This window comes from Hyla sarda, chromosome 1 (assembly GCF_029499605.1).
Source record: "Hyla sarda isolate aHylSar1 chromosome 1, aHylSar1.hap1, whole genome shotgun sequence".
NCBI lineage: Eukaryota > Metazoa > Chordata > Amphibia > Anura > Hylidae > Hyla > Hyla sarda.
In genome coordinates this window covers 387,190,335-387,210,960 of record NC_079189.1, presented here as the reverse complement: position 1 = coordinate 387,210,960, position 20,626 = coordinate 387,190,335, and the positions used below count along the sequence as shown (strand labels likewise).

General features: G+C 43.0%; 1 protein-coding gene across 3 annotated transcripts in view; it reads left to right on the top strand.

Moving 5' to 3' along the window:
- CNTNAP4 (contactin associated protein family member 4) overlaps window positions 1–20,626 on the top strand; it is a 401,947-nt gene that overhangs the window by 361,678 nt on the left and 19,643 nt on the right. For all 3 annotated transcript variants that reach the window (XM_056525258.1, XM_056525251.1, XM_056525242.1), the window contains exon 21: window positions 18,528–18,615. In XM_056525258.1, coding sequence (XP_056381233.1) covers window positions 18,528–18,615 — 88 coding nt within the window. The remainder of the gene's footprint in view (window positions 1–18,527; window positions 18,616–20,626) is intronic.

The window sequence follows — 20,626 nt, the reverse complement described above, 5'->3', positions numbered from 1 at the left end:
CGCAAGTGCGAAACGCGTCAGATGCTTTTTCTCTGTCTGTGACTATTGTCTGATGATCCTTGAATAAAGAAAAACTTCTTTTACCGCATCCCGAGTGCTGGACGATGCGTCTTTTTTGCATATTATTACCTGACCGAAGGCAGGATCGGCACATCCGCACACAGGTTGTGTGGATTTCCCATAAGGTGGTGAGCAGAGCTAGAAATTTGCACTAAGAAAGATAATACTGTATCTTAACTGTAAAGTGCACTGTATAGAAACAACCCCCTCTGTAAAAAAAATTTTTTTTTTTTTTGTGATAAACTTTTTTTTTTTAAGTGCAATTGGTCCTACAAGCACTCATAAAGGATACAAATTGAAAGGGTTAAAAAATATTAAATACAGTTTTTTTTATAATTGTTAAAGAAAAAAAAAGAAATCGAGGATCTAAATAGGAAGAGTTTGTATATAATATAGTATTTGGGGAAGAATTTTAGCTTTCACTAATGTTTTGCAACCAAACCATGTGGTAAAAACGATGCCACAAGAGTAAAGAAAAAATGGTGTAATAGTTCTTCTGTAGCTGACAAAGCTGTAATTGGATTTGTAATAACTATTAATAAACCATCAGAAAAAGTTGTAAGCTTGTGTTGCAATGTAATAGTGTTAAAGGGTTTGTCTGAGAAAATAAACTGTGTGTGTCTAAGCTCATCTTGAGCTAAAAAAGTAAAATGTGCCATCTCTATCTCAGTGCCGCCCCCTGCTTATAATTGACAGGTTTCTTGCTATCATTGTTCTTAAAGGTGTACTCCGCCCATCTTATCCCCTATCCAAATTATAGGGGATAAGATGTCTGATCGCAGGGGTCCTGCCACTGGGAACCCCCGCAATCTCCATGCAGCACTTAGGATTCGTTTAGAATGCCAGCTGCGGCACCGAAGGCTTGTGACGTCATGGCCATGCCCCCTCATGATGTCACAGCTACGCCCCCTCAATGCAAGTCTATGTGAGGGGCATGGTGGCCGTGAGGGAGACATGGCTGGGATGTCAGTGCCGCTTCGCTAGTCATCAGGCATGGAGCAAAGTTCGCTCCGTGCACCTGATGACTGCGGTGCCCCAGCAGAGATTGCATTTGGTCCCAGTAGCGGGACCTCCGTGATCAGACAGCTTATCCCCTATCCTTTGGATACGGGATAAGATGTCTAGGGGTGGAGTACCCCTTTAAGGAGAACCCGCTGCAGGTGTAGATTCTCAGACTCTACACCATATATTAACATAAGGGACATGGAACTGGAAACAGCAAGGGAGAATAAAGTATCCAACTGACTAGCAATGATTTGCCAGTAAGGTCTGCAAAATTGTAAGTTTGTTTAGTATTTTTATTTTTATTTTTTTGTTCTCCATAATACATTTTTTGTGAAGCTTTTTCCCCCCAAATTAGTGTTTACTAGTATAGGCATTTTTTATGTGGCATTTTCCACCTGACTTTTTTTTTTCTTATTTTTAATTACTCATGTCATGTGATTATTTTGCCATGTGATTCAAGAATTGCTCTTAATGTGGAGAAAACACCAGAAATAAATGCTGACATTCATGTACACATTTTTTTCTGTCTTTTTTTTTCAACCTTTAGAGGTTTATGTTGAGATTTTGAAAAAATTCAAATGAGTCAGAAAACATTACTAATGATTAAAAATGCCACAAATGAACACCATGTAGGCATGACATTTTATACACTGCTCAAAAAAATTAAGGGAACACTAAGATAACACACCCTAGATCTGAATGAATGAACTAATCATATGAAATACTTTCGTCTTTACATAGTTGAATGTACTGACAACAAAGTCACACAAAAATTATCAATGGAAATCAAATTTATCAACCCATGGAGGTCTGGATATGGAGTCACACTCAAAATCAAAGTGGAAAACCACACTACAGGCTGATCCAACTTTGATGTAATGTCCTTAAAACAAGTCAAAATGAGGCTCAGTAGAGTGTGTGGCCTCCACGTGCCCCTATGACCTCCCTACAACACCTGGGCATACTCCTGATGAGGTGGCGGATGGTCTCCTGAGGGATGTCCTCTCAGACCTGGACTAAAGCATCCACCAACTCCTGGACAGTCTGTGGTGCAACGTGGCATTGGTGGATGGAGTGAGACATGATGCCCCAGATATGCTCAATCGTATTCAGGTCTGGGGAACGGGCTGCCAGTCCATAGCATCAATGCCTTTCTCTTGCAGGAACTGCTGACACATTCCAGCCACATGAGGTCTAGCACTGTCTTGCATTAGGAGGAATCCAGGGCCAACCGCACCAGCATATGGTCTCACAAGGGGTCTGAGGATCTCATCTCGGTACCTAATGGCAGTCAGGCTACCTCTGGCAAGCACATGGAGGGCTGTACGGCCCCCCAAAGAAATGCCCCACCCCACACCATTACTGACCCACTGCCAAACTGGTCATGCTGGCAGCAGAATGTTCTCCATGGTGTCTTCAGACTCTGTCATGTCTGTCATATGTGCTCAGTGTGAACCTGCTTTCATCTGTGAAGAGCACAGGGCGCCAGTGGTGAATTTGCCAATCTTGGTGTTCTCTGGCAAATGCAAAACGTCCTGCACAACCCCCACCTGTGGACGTCGGGCCCTCATACCACCCTCATGGAGTTTGTTTCTGATCGTTTGAGTGGACACATGCACATTTGTGGCCTGCTGGAGGTAATTTTGCAGGGCTCTGGAACTTCTTCTCCTGTTCCTCCTGGCACAAAGGCGGAGGTAGCGGTCCTGCTGCTGGGTTGTTGCCCTCCTGCTCCCTCCTCCACGTCACCACCTGCAGAACCACTCCTTTATTGAGGTGTCTTGCAAATTGCCTATAATTTCCATGTGTTTTCTGTTCCATTTCCACAACAACATGTGAAATTGATTGTCAATCAGTGTTGCTTCCTGAGTGGACAGTGTGATTTCACAGAAGTGTGATAGACTTGGAGTTACATTGTGTTGTTTAAGTGTTTCCTTTATTTTTTGAGCAATATATTTCCTTTTGACTCTCAGCTCTATTAACATCTGGCCACAGCACTTTACATTATCTTGTAATAGCCCATGCTGCACTATACAGAATATGCAAAAATTCCCAGAGTTCTTCTTTAAGAAAGGAAGTAAGGATCTCCATCAAGGGTAGGAGCTGATAATATCCATCATTTATTTTGTCAAAAATGGTACATGCAAATCTCCCATCTGATTATATGACACTGAGAGACGAAGAGAGGAAGGATCCAGCTCACCGATGAAAAAATTAAAACTTAACTTTTACTGTTTCGAATTAAAACATGTTAAGCGAAAACATGGGATCATCACATGACCGGACAAAATAGAATATCCGGATTGGATTGATTGCCGGTCAAGTGCCGATAGCGCTCACTGCCGTATCCCATAGCAACATGACATGTGCATTGCGTAAATATATGAACGAGGGTGCATGGAGAAACAAGTTTATGAGTATATAAACGGCAATACATACATAACCTGATATAACACATTGTTGCTCCATCTCCCCTTGCTCAACCCAATGCACACAAAATAATAGATGTTTACATAATAGAGGAGAAATTGGATATGTTCCATAATTATCCGAATCAATAAGCTCACATAATGCACCATGTACCTAGAGTATCTAAGCTTAACAAATTAGTATATATACATTAGATCATTGCGATGATTAAGACCTCTGGGTACACGAGAATCCAATTGCAAAATCCCATAGGCTTCTCTTGAGAAGACCAGTTTGGACCAATCTCCCCACGTCGGGGTATCCTCACTTTCTCTATCCCTACAATAGAGATGCAAAATGCATTTCCACTGTGTTTGTCTCGTATATGCTTAGACAGACCAGACGTGGATCTATTCCCCACATCCAGTGCTGGATATTGTAAATATCGTATGTGTTCCGCAACTCTCAATTTGAGCTTGCGTGTGGTACAACCCACGTACTGTAACTGGCATTCCTTACAAGTGGCCAGGTAAATAACGTGGTCAGTGTTACAGTTAATGAGAGATTTGATGGCAAAAGATTTCTTAGTAGCACATGAGGAAAATGTGCTACTAAGAAATCTTTTGCCATCAAATCTCTCATTAACTGTAACACTGATTAAGGACTCATGTAGAGTCCGAAACGCGTCGGCAACTTGCTTTTAACGCACTGTCACTTTTCTTTCAATTTTTGCCTAACATGTTTTAATCCGGAACAGTAAAAGTTAAGTTTAAATTTTTTCATCGGTGAGCTGGATCCTTCCTCTCTTCGTCTCTCAGTGCATATACGGAATACAGCGCACTGCCTCCGTGCTCCCGATATCTACAGACCTGCTGAATATCTACACATCAATTTGAATGCTGTCCTAGGGGTGGTGAGCTGAGAATACAATTTTTTTCTATGATTATATGACAGACTGAGTCAAGAAACACCCTTATTTTTTCTTTCTTATGAGCTTGGTTATTTGAGTTGATATAGATCCTGGGTTCGAGATTAGAGAGTGTAACAATTTATAAAGATCAGATTTTTTGATTTTGTGTAATGTTAAAGTCTGTAATATTAGATTGATGGAACTACAAAGGTTTATTGCCATGGGCATATTATTGCAAGGCATTATGGGCTACCCTAGTTAATATCTGCTGGGCCAGGTTCAAAATGCATCACCTAGCATATATAGCCAAAAATGTAATAACATTTTTTTTGCATAAAATTTTGTTAAGGGAATCCTTATTCACCTTCTCAATTCTACAATGATCCAACAAAGATTCTCTGAAGGCCGAAAAATCACTAGTTGCATCAAAGCTTATAGTAGCACATGTAACAGCAAAGGTCACTGATTGGCTGCAGTGGTCATGTGCCAGTCACTTGTTGAGGGCAACCACCATGACCTTCTTCATGGAATCACCATGGGATCAAGAAAGTAAGGATTTTTTTAAACTACAACCTTGCTGTACATTTGCTGGGTCAGGAGCTCTGCATCCAAAACAGATAATGTAACTGAGCATACATTTTATGCCTTACCACTCAGTGTACAGGTTCAGGGGCTCCTGTTTTTTAAAAGGAGTGCCTGCTCCTGATTGGATTTACTCAAAATGAATTCCAAAATATTAGGATTTAGACAACTACAGTACTCAGTATATACATCGCCAGTTGGGCAGATGCCTGGCATTAACCCTTTAGATGTCGCAAGCAAAGTGGACAGATCAGAGTGGACAGTAGGAGGTCCCTTACCTGCATCCTGACCATCCAATCGATGCTATGAGGCTCTGGCCAGCCATGGCAGACTAGAGCAGCAGAACACTGATAACACTGATCAATGCTATGCTAGGGCATAGCATTGAACAGTGTATGCAACCGTAAGATTACATGTTATAGCATATGTGGGGACTAAAAAACAAATTGTACAAAAAAGATAATAAAAGTGAATTAACCCCTTTGTAATAAAGGTTTGAGTCCCCCCCTTTCCTATTTTTTTTAAATAAAACAATGTAATAAAAAAAAAACATAATCAAATATTGTACCATTGCATGCATTAATGTCCGTACTATGAAAATATGAGGTTAGTTAAACCGCACGGTCAATGGCATGCATGTAAAGAAAAAAACAAGTGGTCACTTTGTATACCATAAAAAATGTATAAAAAGCGATCAAAAAGTCCCATCAAAATAAAAATTGGACCAATAAAAATTACAGATCACGCAGCAAAAAATGAGACCTCATATAGCCATGTATGCAGAAAAATAAAAAGTTATATAGGTCAGAAGAGGCCAATTTTGAATTCAAGTAGTTAAAAATTTTTGAAAGTAGTAAAATAAAATAAAACCAAAACAAAACAAAATGATGTTTTTTTTTTTTTTTTTCAATTTAACCTTCAAATATTTTTGGGGGGTTTCGGTATAGATTTTGTTATAAAATGATTGATGTCATAATTGGTGATGCAAAAACAAAAATTGGCCTGGTCCTTAAAGGGGTACTCCGGTGAAAACCTTTTTTCTTTTAAATCAACTGGTGGCAGAAAGTTAAACATATTTGTAAATTACTTCTGTTAAAAAATCTTAATCCTTCCAGTACTTATTAGCTGCTGAATGCTACAGAGTAAATTCCTTTCTTTTTGGAACACTGATGACATCACGAACACAGTGCTCTCTGCTGACATCTCTGTCCATTTTAGCAACCATGCACAGCAGATGCACAGCAGATGCACAGCAGATGCATGCTAAGGGCAGCATGGTGGCTCAGTGGTTAGCACTGCTGCCTTGCAGCACTGGGGACTTGGGTTCAAATCCCACTAAGGACAACAATAAATAAAGCGTTATTATTATTATAATAACGTCAGCAGAGAGAACTGTGGTCGTGATGTCATCAGAGAGCATTCCAAAAAGAAAAGAATTTCCTCTGTAGTATTCAGCAGCTAATAAGTACAGGAAGGATTAAGATTTTTTAATAGAAGTCATTTACAAATATGTTTAACTTTCTGCCACTAGTTGATTTAAAAGAAAAAAGGTTTTCACCGGAGTACCCCTTTAAGGGGTTAATAAGATGTTTTGTACATGAGTTTCAAAAGCACTAATTCTTACTAGCTAAGTAACAACCTTAACACCATAAAATAAAAAAAAATAAAAAAAGTTTTTAAAGGAAAACGGTCACCTGTTCACCCACACTAAACCCAATATACCGGGTTATAGTGCGAGTGAACAGGGGACCGATGTGGGCTCTCCGTCTAATATACGTACCTGCAATCCGGTGCCTGGTCCCTCTGAAGAGCAGCTTCTTTATTCTGTAAATTACGCGTGGGGGGCAGGCCCGCCGGCTGGATTTGAATATTCATGGTTTCAGGTCACGTGAGCACCTGTGCCTACTGAGCGCTCACAGGACGAGCGACCATGAATATTCAAATCCAGCCGGTGGGCCTGTCTCCAGCGAGCAATTCACAGAAGTAAGAAGCCGATCTTCAGAGGGACCGGGAGCCGGACTGCAGATATGTACATTAGTCAGAGAGCCAGCATTGGTCTCCTGTTCACCCGCGCTATAACTTATTGGATATAGTGTGGTGAACGGGGAACTTTTCTTTTAAAATAAAAGAAGATTTCTGAAATGAGCAGAGAGCATTGAATAACACAGACAGAAGTAGGAGCACACGAACATGATAATTCTAGTAAAGCAGCACTGCTGAGAACGTACTGCATCTGTTTCAACTGCGCACAATTTGTTTAAACTGCAAGTTTAGTGTGACAGTTTTTTGTGGTATATTAATATTATTTTTTTTTAAAGCTGTGTATAGAGGGTTTGGTGTGACTTTTGTATACTTTATAGGTCACACATCCTGTTGCTAATTCCCAATTTTTTTTCAGCTTGTAAAAAGCCATACCTCTGTGTGTATGAACACCAGCCACCAAAATATGTTTATTTGGACTTTTTTATTTAGAAAAACAAAAAAACATAGATAAATGTTGCCAAAACTTTGAAATTAAGTTTGCCTTAAAAACAGCTCAATAGTAATTAGATACTCCCATGCGTGACCTAACATTAAAATATGGGGATTTTAGGGCTCTTAGACAGTGTTAGGGCTCTTAGACAGTGGATTCTTGGTGAAGTACAGGTTCAAACGGAACCTTTTGCCAGAGTTCAGTAAACCTGCTAGACTAAACTTTTGAAATGTTCGCTCATTTCTAGTTAATCATTTTCTGACATAATTTTCATTCTGCAGGAACCACAAATCATTAGGGCAGCGCCAGTGTCTCTTGCCTGCCCTACCGGCCTGGATTGATAGATCTCTTCCCATACCTAACCAAAAACAAGGAGAGATCTATCAATCAAGGCTGGTAGGTCGGGTAGAAGTCTTCAGGGACTGCCCTAATGACTCGTGATTTCGGCATTATGAAAGTAATAACAGGTTCTCTTTAAATGGGTGCTCTCATTAAAGTAAATTTTTTTATTCAAAATATTATGCTAAATTAAACATATTTCTAATATATGTTAATAAAAAAAAAAAAATTTACTGTTTTTTTCACATGAAAACTTGGCCACTAGGTGTCACCCTATATGGCTCAGGAATCCTTTCCACCCCCCTTACTTTGAGCACGTTCGGACCACTGCTGGCCGGGCAGCGAGGTCCAGCGTGGTCCGAAATGCTTGTGCACAGCTCGCTCTCTGCCTGTATATGAAACAGGTAGAGAGCGAGCACAGCGATTGTTCGTGCGGCGCGTGGAATTTTAATATCCCCACCCCCTCATATCTCCCTGCCCTGTAAAACGCCTGTATGCACGCTCCTGAGTGGGAGCGCAGCATACAGGAAGACGGGCGGAAGCAATCCCCGGCAAGGATTCAGATAATGTCACGCCAGCCGGGGCCGCCCAATTCGTGCCCTCCGGAGACTGCTCAACTCTGTGCTACCGAAGCTGGTTGGAAAAAGGCATTTTTATGGGGAATTTGAATTACATACAGGGGTAGACGTAGGTAGTGTCAGGGACAGATGGGGAGGGGGATTAGGGAAATTTAAGTGAGTGATAGCTACTCTTTAAGAATTCTATAACAAAAGGTTATATTCCATAATCTACCATGCTTGGTTGTATTAACCATTCAGAGGGGAAACTAGGGGATTTATTGACTCTAACTACTGTTATTAGGCTCCCGAAGGGTCCCCTTCATGGTGCACAGTAATTTCTTATTATCTCCATTTTAGGTGGTGGGATCAGAGCTTAGGTATTTGCCAGTAGTACACACACAGGCACTTCCTCCCTTTTTTGTCCGTACAATTACAGTACAGCTGTTACGCCGAGCGCTCCGGGTCCCCGCTCCTCCCCGGAGCGCTCGCAGCGTTCTCTCATTCACAGCGCCCCGGTCAGACCTGCTGACCGGGTGCGCTGCGATATTACTCCCAGCCGGGATGCGATTCGCGATGCGGGACGCGCCCGCTCGCGATGCGCATCTCGGCTCCCGTACCTGACCCGTTCTCCGTCTGTGTTGTCCCGGCGCACGCGGCCCCGCTCCTTAGGGCGCGCGCGGGCCGGGTCTCTGCCATTTAAAGGGCCGCTGCGCCACTGATTGGCGCAGCAGGCCTAATCAGTATTCTCACCTGTGCACTCCCTATTTATTCCTCACTTCCCCTGCACTCCCTAGCCGGATCTTGTTGCCATTGTGCCAGTGAAAGCGTTCCCTTGAGTGTTCCTAGCCTGTGTTCCAGACCTCCTGCCGTTGCCCCTGACTACGATCCTTGCTGCCTGCCCTGACCTTCTGCTACGTCCGACCTTGCTCATGTCTACTCCCTTGTACCGCGCCTATCTTCAGCAGTCAGAGAGGTTGAGCCGTTGCTGGTGGATACGACCTGGTTGCTACCGCCGCTGCAAGACCATCCCGCTTTGCGGCGGGCTCTGGTGAATACCAGTAGCAACTTAGAACCGGTCCACCAGCACGGTCCACGCCAATCCCTCTCTGGCACAGAGGATCCACCTCCAGCCAGCCGAATCGTGACAGTAGATCCGGCCATGGATCCCGCTGAAGTCCCACTGCCAGTTGTCGCCGACCTCACCACGGTGGTCGCCCAGCAGTCGCAACAGATAGCGCAACAAGGCCACCAGCTGTCTCAACTGACCGTGATGCTACAGCAGCTATTACCGCAACTCCAGCAACAATCTCCTTCGCCAGCTCCTGCACCTCCTCCGCAGCGAGTGGCCGCTTCCGGCCTACGTTTATCCTTGCCGGATAAATTTGATGGGGACTCTAAGTTTTGCCGTGGCTTTCTTTCACAATGTTCCCTGCACTTGGAGATGATGTCGGACCAGTTTCCTATTGAAAGGTCTAAGGTGGCTTTCGTAGTCAGCCTTCTGTCTGGGAAAGCTCTGTCATGGGCCACACCGCTCTGGGACCGCAATGACCCTGTCACTGCCTCTGTACACTCTTTCTTCACGGAGATTCGAAGTGTCTTTGAGGAACCTGCCCGAGCCTCTTCTGCTGAGACTGCCCTGTTGAACCTGGTCCAGGGTAATTCTTCTGTTGGCGAGTACGCCATCCAATTCCGTACTCTTGCCTCCGAATTATCCTGGAATAATGAGGCCCTCTGCGCGACCTTTAAAAAAGGCCTATCCAGCAACATTAAAGATGTGCTGGCCGCACGAGAAATTCCTGCTAACCTGCATGAACTTATTCATCTGGCCACCCGCATTGACATGCGTTTTTCCGAAAGGCGTCAGGAGCTCCGCCAGGATATGGACTTTGTTCGCACGAGGCGGTTTCTCTCCCCGGCTCCTCTCTCCTCTGGTCCTCTGCAATCCGTTCCTGTGCCTCCCGCCGTGGAGGCTATGCAAGTTGACCGGTCTCGCTTGACACCTCAAGAGAGGACACGACGCCGCATGGAGAATCTGTGCCTGTACTGCGCCAGTACCGAACACTTCTTGAAGGATTGTCCTATCCGTCCTCCCCGCCTGGAAAGACGTACGCTGACTCCGCACAAGGGTGAGACAGTTTTTGATGTCAACTCTGCTTCTCCACGCCTTACTGTGCCTGTGCGGATATCTTCCTCTACCCTCTCCTTCTCTGCTATGGCCTTCCTGGATTCCGGATTTGCAGGAAATTTTATTTTGGCCTCTCTCATAAACAGGTTCAACATCCCAGTGACCAGTCTCGCCAGACCCCTCTACATCAATTCTGTTAACAATGAAAGATTGGACTGTACCGTGCGCTACCGCACGGAACCTCTCCTAATGTGCATCGGACCTCATCACGAAAAAATTTAATTTTTGGTCCTCTCTAACTGCACTTCTGAAATTCTTCTTGGATTACCGTGGCTTCAACGCCATTCCCCAACCCTTGATTGGTCCACAGGAGAAATCAAGAACTGGGGTACTTCTTGTCTCAAGGACTGTCTTAAACCGGTTCCCAGTACTCCCTGCCGTGACCCTGTGGTTCCCCCTGTAACCGGTCTTCCTAAGGCTTATATGGACTATGCTGACGTCTTTTGCAAGAAGCAAGCGGAGACTTTACCCCCTCACAGGCCTTATGACTGTCCTATTGACCTCCTCCCGGGTACTACTCCACCCCGGGGCAGAATCTATCCTCTGTGTGCTCCAGAGACTCTTGCCATGTCGGAGTACATCCAGGAAAATTTAAAAAAGGGGTTTATCCGCAAATCCTCCTCTCCTGCCGGATCTGGATTTTTTTTTGTGTCCAAAAAAGATGGCTCCCTACGCCCTTGCATTGACTACCGCGGACTTAATAAAATCACGGTAAAAAAACGCTACCCCTTACCTCTTATCTCGGAACTCTTTGATCGCCTACAAGGCGCCCACATCTTTACCAAACTGGACTTAAGGGGGGCTTATAATCTCATCCGCATCAGGGAGGGGGACGAATGGAAGACTGCATTTAACACCAGAGATGGACACTTTGAGTATCTGGTCATGCCCTTTGGCCTGTGCAACGCCCCTGCCGTCTTCCAAGACTTTGTTAATGAAATTTTTCGTGATCTCTTATATTCCTGTGTTGTGGTTTATCTAGACGATATTCTGATTTTTTCTGCCAATTTAGAAGAACACCGCCAGCATGTCCGCATGGTTCTTCAGAGACTTCGGGACAATCAACTTTATGCCAAAATGGAGAAATGTCTCTTTGAATGTCAATCTCTTCCTTTCCTAGGATACTTGGTCTCTGGCCAGGGACTACAAATGGACCCAGATAAACTCTCTGCCGTCTTAGATTGGCCACGCCCCTCCGGACTCCGTGCTATCCAACGTTTTTTGGGGTTTGCCAATTATTACAGACAATTTATTCCACACTTTTCCACTATTGTGGCTCCTATCGTGGCTTTAACCAAGAAAAATGCCAATCCCAAGTCCTGGTCTCCACAAGCGGAAGACGCATTTAAACATCTCAAGTCTGCCTTTTCTTCTGCTCCCGTGCTCTCCAGACCTGACCCATCTAAACCCTTCCTATTGGAGGTAGATGCCTCCTCAGTGGGAGCTGGAGCTGTCCTTCTACAAAAAAATTCTTCCGGGCATGCTGTGACTTGTGGTTTTTTTTCTAGGACCTTCTCCCCGGCGGAGAGAAACTACTCCATCGGGGATCGAGAACTACTGGCCATTAAATTGGCGCTTGAGGAATGGAGGCGTCTGCTGGAGGGATCAAAATTTCCAGTTATCATATACACTGATCACAAGAATCTCTCCTATCTCCAGTCTGCCCAACGACTGAACCCTCGCCAGGCCAGGTGGTCGTTGTTCTTTTCCTGTTTTAACTTTGAAATTCATTTTCGCCCTGCTGACAAGAACATTAGGGCCGATGCCCTCTCTCGTTCTTCTGATGCCTCTGAAGTAGAGGTCTCTCCGCAACACATCATTCCTCCGGACTGTCTGATCTCCACTTCTCCAGCCTCCATCAGGCAAACGCCTCCAGGGAAGACCTTCGTTTCTCCACGCCAGCGTCTCGGGATTCTCAAATGGGGACACTCCTCCCACCTCGCAGGCCATGCGGGCATCAAAAAATCCTTGCAACTCATCTCTCGTTTTTATTGGTGGCCGACTCTGGAAACGGATGTTGTTGATTTTGTGCGGGCCTGTACTGTCTGTGCCCGGGATAAGACTCCTCGCCAGAAGCCTGCTGGTCTCCTTCATCCTCTGCCTGTCCCCGAACAGCCTTGGTCACTGATTGGTATGGACTTTATCACAGACTTACCCCCATCCCGTGGCAACACAGTTGTTTGGGTGGTCGTTGATCGATTTTCCAAGATGGCACATTTTATTCCTCTTCCTGGTCTTCCTTCAGCGCCTCAGTTGGCAAAACACTTTTTTGTACACATTTTTCGTCTTCACGGTTTGCCCACGCAGATCGTCTCGGATAGAGGCGTCCAATTCGTGTCTAAATTCTGGAGAGCCCTCTGTAAACAGCTCAAGATTAAACTAAACTTCTCTTCTTCTTATCATCCCCAATCCAATGGGCAAGTAGAAAGAATTAATCAGGTCCTGGGTGATTATTTACGGCATTTTGTTTCCTCCCGCCAGGATGACTGGGCAGATCTTCTACCATGGGCCGAATTCTCATACAACTTCAGAATCTCCGAGTGTTCTGCTAAGTCCCCATTTTTCGTGGTGTACGGCCGTCACCCTCTTCCCCCCCTCCCTACCCCCTTGCCCTCTGGTTTGCCCGCTGTGGATGAAGTGACTCGTGATCTTTCCACCATATGGAAAGAGACCCAAAATTCTCTTTTACAGGCTTCATCCCGGATGAAAAAATTTGCCGATAAGAAAAGAAGAACTCCCCCCATTTTTGCTCCCGGAGACAAGGTATGGCTCTCCGCTAAATTTGTCCACTTTCGTGTCCCCAGTTACAAACTGGGACCACGCTATCTTGGTCCTTTCAAAGTCTTGTGCCAGATTAACCCTGTCTCTTACAAACTCCTTCTTCCTCCTTCTCTTCGTATCCCCAATGCCTTCCATGTCTCTCTCCTTAAACCACTCATCATTAACCGCTTCTCTCCCAAACTTGTTTCTCCCACTCCTGTTTCCGGTTCTTCTGACGTCTTCTCCGTGAAGGAGATTTTGGCCTCCAAGACGGTCAGAGGGAAAAAATTGTTTCTGGTGGATTGGGAGGGCTGTGGCCCAGAAGAGAGATCCTGGGAACCTGAGGACAACATCCTGGACAAAAGTCTTATCCTCAGGTTCTCAGGCTCCAAAAAGAGGGGGAGACCCAAGGGGGGGGTACTGTTACGCCGAGCGCTCCGGGTCCCCGCTCCTCCCCGGAGCGCTCGCAGCGTTCTCTCATTCACAGCGCCCCGGTCAGACCTGCTGACCGGGTGCGCTGCGATATTACTCCCAGCCGGGATGCGATTCGTGATGCGGGACGCACCCGCTCGCGATGCGCATCTCGGCTCCCGTACCTGACCCGTTCCCCGTCTGTGTTGTTTTGGAAGGTTTTGTTTTCATGCTGTTCACTTTATGGTAAAAATGATTATATTTTACTTTTTAATCACTTTTATAAATTTTTTGGGGTAATAAAATGTGACAAAAAAGCATCAATTTTGGCCTTTTTTATTTTTACGTTTAAACCGTTCACCATACGATATAAATAATTATATTTTGATAGTTCGAATATTTACGCACGCAGCAATACAAATTATGTTTATTCATTTTTTTAAATGTTTTTTGGGGGTAAAATAGGAAAAAGGGACTAATACTGTTTAGTGCTATGCATCGATCTCAGACCAGAGCAGAAGATCCCTGGAGACGGCTGGAGGCAGGTGAGGGGACCTCCGTCTGCCATGCTGGATGATCGGATCGCTGCGGCAGTGCTGCGGGCAATCCGAACATCCATTTTAAGTGCCGCAGATGCCGTCATCTGTATTGATCACAGCACTTGAGGGGTTAATGGCAGACATCAGTGCGATCGCTGATGTCCACCATTACCGGCAGGTCCCTGGCTGCTGATAGCGGTGCTCGCGGTCAGTGTAAATGTACGTCATGGTGCGTTAAGTACCATGGCACCATGATGTACATTTATGTCCATTGTTATTAAGGGGTTAAATACAGGAGGCAGCAAAGTACCACATATGTACAACAGCAGAAAAGCAAAGAAGTGCTTACACTAAGCAATAAATACATATAGAAAGTGAATGCTGAGACGGCAATGCTCAGTCCGGCCATTAACAGGTAACAAGGTGTGGAGCTGTGGTAGCTAAGATAAGTCCTCTATCCTATAAATAGTCAGCGGTGGTGCTAGGATGTAATTGAAAATAGGAATCAATGTACAAAACTGTGAGAATATTCAGAAATATATCCGGACTCACTGCTCCATAAGCAACCCGATGCTCCTCAAACCGGGGCTGACCGGAGATATGGGCTGCAGAGATGAGTGGCGCTCAGAGGCAAACCACCGGTGTTTTCGTGCAAACCAGCACTTCATCCGGCCCCATGAGGCCGGATGAAGCGCTGGTTTGAGCGAAAACACTGGTAGTTTGCCTCTGAGCGCCACTCATCTCTGCAGCCCATATCTCCTGTCAGCCCCGGTTTAAGGAGAATCGAGTCGCTAATGGAGCGGTGAGTGCGGATATATTTTTGAGTATTCTCTAAGCAATAAAATGGTCCTTTTGCTTAGATGACAGGGAAGCCATGAGTTAAATGAATAAAGATTTCACGCTTGAAATATAAATCCTCTAAATCTGTTACCGTACTTTTGCTCTCACAGTGCTCAGAATGCTGCAACCAGCTTAGATATGGGAATTTGCCCAGTACAAATGACAGTATGAATAATAAACCCAAAAATTTATTCACTCCATATATATATATAAAAAATAAAACAGACAGAAAACAAGACACTTAGAAACACATGAAAAGTGCTTCCAGTGCAACCTGGATGAAAGTCAATGCATTTTATGGTCCCTCCCAAAGGCCCTTCCTTATCACTTAAAGCTGATAGACTAATGGATATTTCAGCATGGAGCATAACCTCAACACAGGTTAGTACTAACAGTGTTATTTATGAGCCCTACGTTGACTCTCCAAACCGGAAAATTATGTTCATCTTTCAATCTTTCATAAGTGCTTAAGTGTCTAATTTTCTGCAGTTTTCTTTAACATATATTTAATAAATAAATTGGATTTTTTTTATTTTATTCATACTATCATGTGTTCTGGACAAATTCCTTTCTGGAAGCCTTAACTTACCTTTCAGGGACAGTGAGGATAATCTGGAGAACCGACACAGCTGGCAGGTAGACGGTCTTTCTCCATCTCAAGCACCGAGAACATTATAAGCCTCACCCCTTCTTCTTGTGTTTTGACTTGCTGTGTTTGTTACTAAAGACAGAACTCCTGTAACAACAGGCAGTGAAGAGCAGATTAAGATTACGGAGACCTGAGACACCTAGTCACCAAGCTTTTAGAGCAGTTTTTCTGGGGTAAGGGTCCCTTTTTGAACAACAGGGACCATTTATTAAATGCCAGGATCCACGGTTTCCCAGCAGAACGTTACCCATAGCATCACACTGCCTCCACTGATGTGCACACACCCAGCCATCCACATGATTAGAGATGAGCGAATCGAATCGGACGAATCCGAATTCGTTCCAAATTTCATGAAAAATGTTATTCGAAATAACAAATTTCTTCATTCACTCCATTTTGTTATTACTCTAAGGCTAAGATTCCACTGAATTTTGGAACAAAAAAAATGGATTTAACAAAAAATGTTTTTTCTACAAACAAAATTTGTATTAATTTTTAAACAGGGACCAATTTATGTGGGTGGCAGGGACCTAAAAATGTAGCCGACAATAATAAAAAAGTAGAAAGGGGCCCTTTAAATGTACAAATAATATTTTTTTTTTTATTCATTTTGTTAAACCTTTTATTAGTAATGCATTTTAATAATGTGTTTAATAAAGTGTGTTTTAACTTTTTTAACTTTTTTTTCTTTCTTTTCGACATTTTTTGGGTAGTACTACTACTCCCAGCATGGAACAGACTGTCCCATGATGGGAGTAGTAGTACATGTACTAATAGACAGATTGCCCTGGGGTCTGTGATCCTCCTATATAATGTATAGATGCGGCGGCCGGCCGCTCTTCCGCATGATCCTACACTATGTTCTGCCATGTAAAGTTCTTCACATCCTGCAGAGAGCTGTGATTGGCCAAATGGTTGCAGCCAATCACAGCTCTCTGTGGTAAATATGAATAATAGGTATATATATATATATATATATATATATATATATATATATATATATGTCTGCTGCATTATGCAGCACATGGGGAGCGAACGCTTGCTGTGAGAGCTGGCCGCCTGCATCGCCGCTATGCACAGGAGAATGAAACTGTTTACTCTTTTACAGTAGAAAACTCACCACCCTCATATAAGAAAAAGTGGCCTATGTGCTGGGACCTGTGTGTCAATCACACAGTGGTCCCAGTGCTGACATACAGGGGATATTCAACTGTTACTGACTTTCATAAAAATCATTTTAGCCAGATTAAAGCTGCTAGAAAGCAGCAAAAGGTATGCCTGAACTGTCATTTCTAACAACTTTGTCATCCTGGGGCTAGTTTTTGGGGGTTAAAATCAGTTGCGCTTTAACTGCAGGTACTACTGCTCTCAACATGGAGCACACTCCGCTCCATGCTGAGAGCTGTAGTACCTGCATTAATAGACAGATCATGACAGGTGTCAGAATGGTCACTCACTGCTATCTGTCTATTAATGCAGGTACTACAGCTCACAGTATGGAGCTGAGTGTGCTCCATGTTGGGAGCAGTAGTACCTGCAGTAAAGGAAAGATCACAGCGGATGTCACTGCGATCGTCCTGTATAATGTATAGATGTGGGGCACGGCCGCTCTTCTCTGGTCCCCTGCACTGCCGTATATATATATATATATATATATATATATATATATATATACCTATTCATATTTCCCGCAGAGAGTTGTGATTGGCTGGAACCATCTTGCCAATCACAGCTCTCTGCGAAAAATATGAATTTGTGATGTAAAGAGAACTTCACATCGCAGAGCATAGTGCAGGATTGCGCAGAAGAGCGGCCGGCCTCCCGCATCTATACATTATATAGGAGGATCGCAACGGGTGTCAGACCCCAGGGCGATCTCTCTATTAGTACAGTAACTATTACTCCCATCATGGAACAGTCTGTTCCATGCTGGGAGTAGTAGTACTACCTAAAAATTGTAACAAAAAAAGGAATAAAAAGTGAGAAAAGCTAAAAACACACACACAGTTTAGTATATTGATTAGCCGTGAATTTATTCGGATCAAATCGAATTTGTTCAAAAAATTTGGCAAACCCGCCGAATCTAATTAAAAAAAAAAATAAATAAATTGCTCATCTCTACACATGATGAAAAATAAAACATGATTTATCAGAGCATGTCACTTTTTCCTTTGCTCCTTGGTCCAGGTTTAAGGCTAACATGCTTTTAGTGGGCACTTTTCATGGTACACAGTTGTCAGATCGGGCATTCTGGCTTATCTGAGGCTATGCAGTAATCTGTAATACAGTGTGTTCGGATGCCTTACTATCAAAGGCATCATTAACTGGTCATCAATATGTGCTACAGTACAGTAACTCTTTTGTGGGATCAAATAAGACAGTCTATCCTTTACTCTCCAAACACGAGTGAGTGCCTATGACCCTGTGGCTGGTTCACTTATTGGATTACTGTTGCTAGGCATTAACACTTGGATATTGGGAACTACCCACAAGATCTTCTGTTTAGAATTGAATATGCTCTGACATGGTCAATTAACCGTCAAAATTTGACCACAATCCCTTATACTGTTATGTTTGCTAATTTTTTTCTTCTTCCGATTCCAAATCATTACTTTCAAGAAATGACTGTTCACTTCCTATCTTATATACCCCCCCCTTCCCTTGACAGGTGACTTTTTACCAATTCAATCAATGTTAGTCATGGCACTTCTTAGTGGTTTTAATGTTATAGCTGATAGGTGTATAAGCATTTATTCTTTATCTACTGAAAAAATGATTTCATTATTCTTTTGCTGAATGTTCCTCTAGGTTAACCAATATGCATCTGAGCAATTCATTCTCAGTTCTGGCACGAAGTTCAATACAATCCATTCTCTTGCACTTGGTAAAATATCAGGTAAGCGTAATCTTTTTTTCTACAGGACCACAAATGTTATATACTTTATCTCATTTATAGAAAAGTATGTCTGGCCTGGGAATTTAATTAAAATGTGACAATCAAGAAAGAAATGTACTTTTGTCAAGTTGAAGCATCATCTCACATAAGTGCTTCCTCGCGGATGAGCAAGTGGGTTCTCGTCAACCTAATTTCACACTTATCTCTTCATTTTACAATCAGGCATCCTGGAACATCAGATTTCCCTCTAAAATGTGTTGATTTATTGTACATGATCACAGAAAGAAAAAAAAAAGACTGAGGTAAAAGCCAAATAAATCATAATGGAATATAAAACACAGATATTAATAAAAAAAAAAAGCATACACAAGTATTGCAGAATGAATAAAATGAGCAAAAAAAGCATAATACTAAGAGAAAAAGGGGAATATAATTAGTTTTTAATTTCAAATTATAGAATTTGTTAAAGAACCTCTATAACTTGTGTAAGATTGACTGTTATCAGGTTCATAGTGCATTGCAATTAAAGTGTTTTTCCATTACATAATATGGAGTATGCATTAATCATAATGACAGCTTTGAGACGTCTGGAGATTTACTTTCCATACTGTGATATATATTTATAATCCACACTAATTATTCTATCACATTCAAACCCATACAGATGATTTTAACAGAACTTCTGTGTTTGGATAGAAGAGAAGCCTCTAGGTAAATCCTGAGTGGTAGAGCATGTAATTGAAATAGAATCTTCAATTGCCTCTCTATTTATATAATCCAAAAAGTAATAAAGGATGCAAACAACTTTACAAAAAGAAGCTAAAATACTGTCCTTATATTGAGTTAAATATACAGTCATGGCAGTAAATGTTGGCACCCCCAAAGTATCTCTCACGGAAAAGGATTGCAGTAACACATGTTTTCCTATACACATGTTTATTCCCTATGTGTGTATTGGAACTAAACCAAAAAAGGGAGGAGAAAAAGCAAATTGGACATAATGTCACACCAAACTCCAAAAATGGTCTGGACAAAATTATTGGCACCCTTAACTTAATATTTGGTTGCACACCCTTTGGAAAAAAATTACTGAAATTAGTGTCTTCCTATAACCATCAATAAGCTTCTTACACCTCTCAGCCAGAATGTTGGACCACTCTTCCTTTGCAAACTGCTCCAGGTCTCTTATTGGAAGGGTGCCTTTTCCCAACAGCAATTTTAAGATCTCTCCACAGTTGTTCAATGGGATTTAGATCTGGACTCATTGCTGGCCAATTCAGAACTCTCCAGCGCTTTGTGGCCATCCATTTCTGGGTGCTTTTTGACATATGTTTGGGGTCATTGTCCTGCTGGAAGACCCAAGATCTCAGACGAAAACACAGTTTTCTGACATTGGGCTGTACAGTGCGACCCAAAATCCATTGGTAATTCTCAGATTTCATAATGCCTTGCACACACACAGAGGCAGCAAAACAATCCCAAAATATCATTGAACCTCCACCATATTTCACTGTAGGTAATGTGTAGGTACATATTTCTTTGTAGGCCTCATTCTGTTTTCGGTAAACAGCAGAATGATGTGCTTTACCAAAAAGCTCTATCTTGGTCTCATCTGCCCACAAGACATTGTCCCAGAAGGATTTTGGCTTACTTAAGTTCATTTTGGCAAAATGTAGCCTTGCTTTTTTTTGTCTCTGTGTCCGCAGTGGGGTCCTCCTGGGTCTTCTGCCATAGCATTTAATTTCATTTAAATGTCGACGGATAGTTCGCGCTGACACTGATGCTCCCTGACCCTGCAGGACAGCTTGAATATCTTTGGAATTTGTTTGGGGCTGCTTATCCACCATCCGGACTATTCTGCGTTGACACCTTTCATCAATTTTTCTCTTCTGTCCATGCCCAAGGAGATTAGCTACAGTGCCATGGGTTGCAAACTTCTTGATGATGTTGCGCACTGTGAACAAAGGCAAATCTAGATCTCTGGAGATGGACTTGTAACCTAGAGATTGTT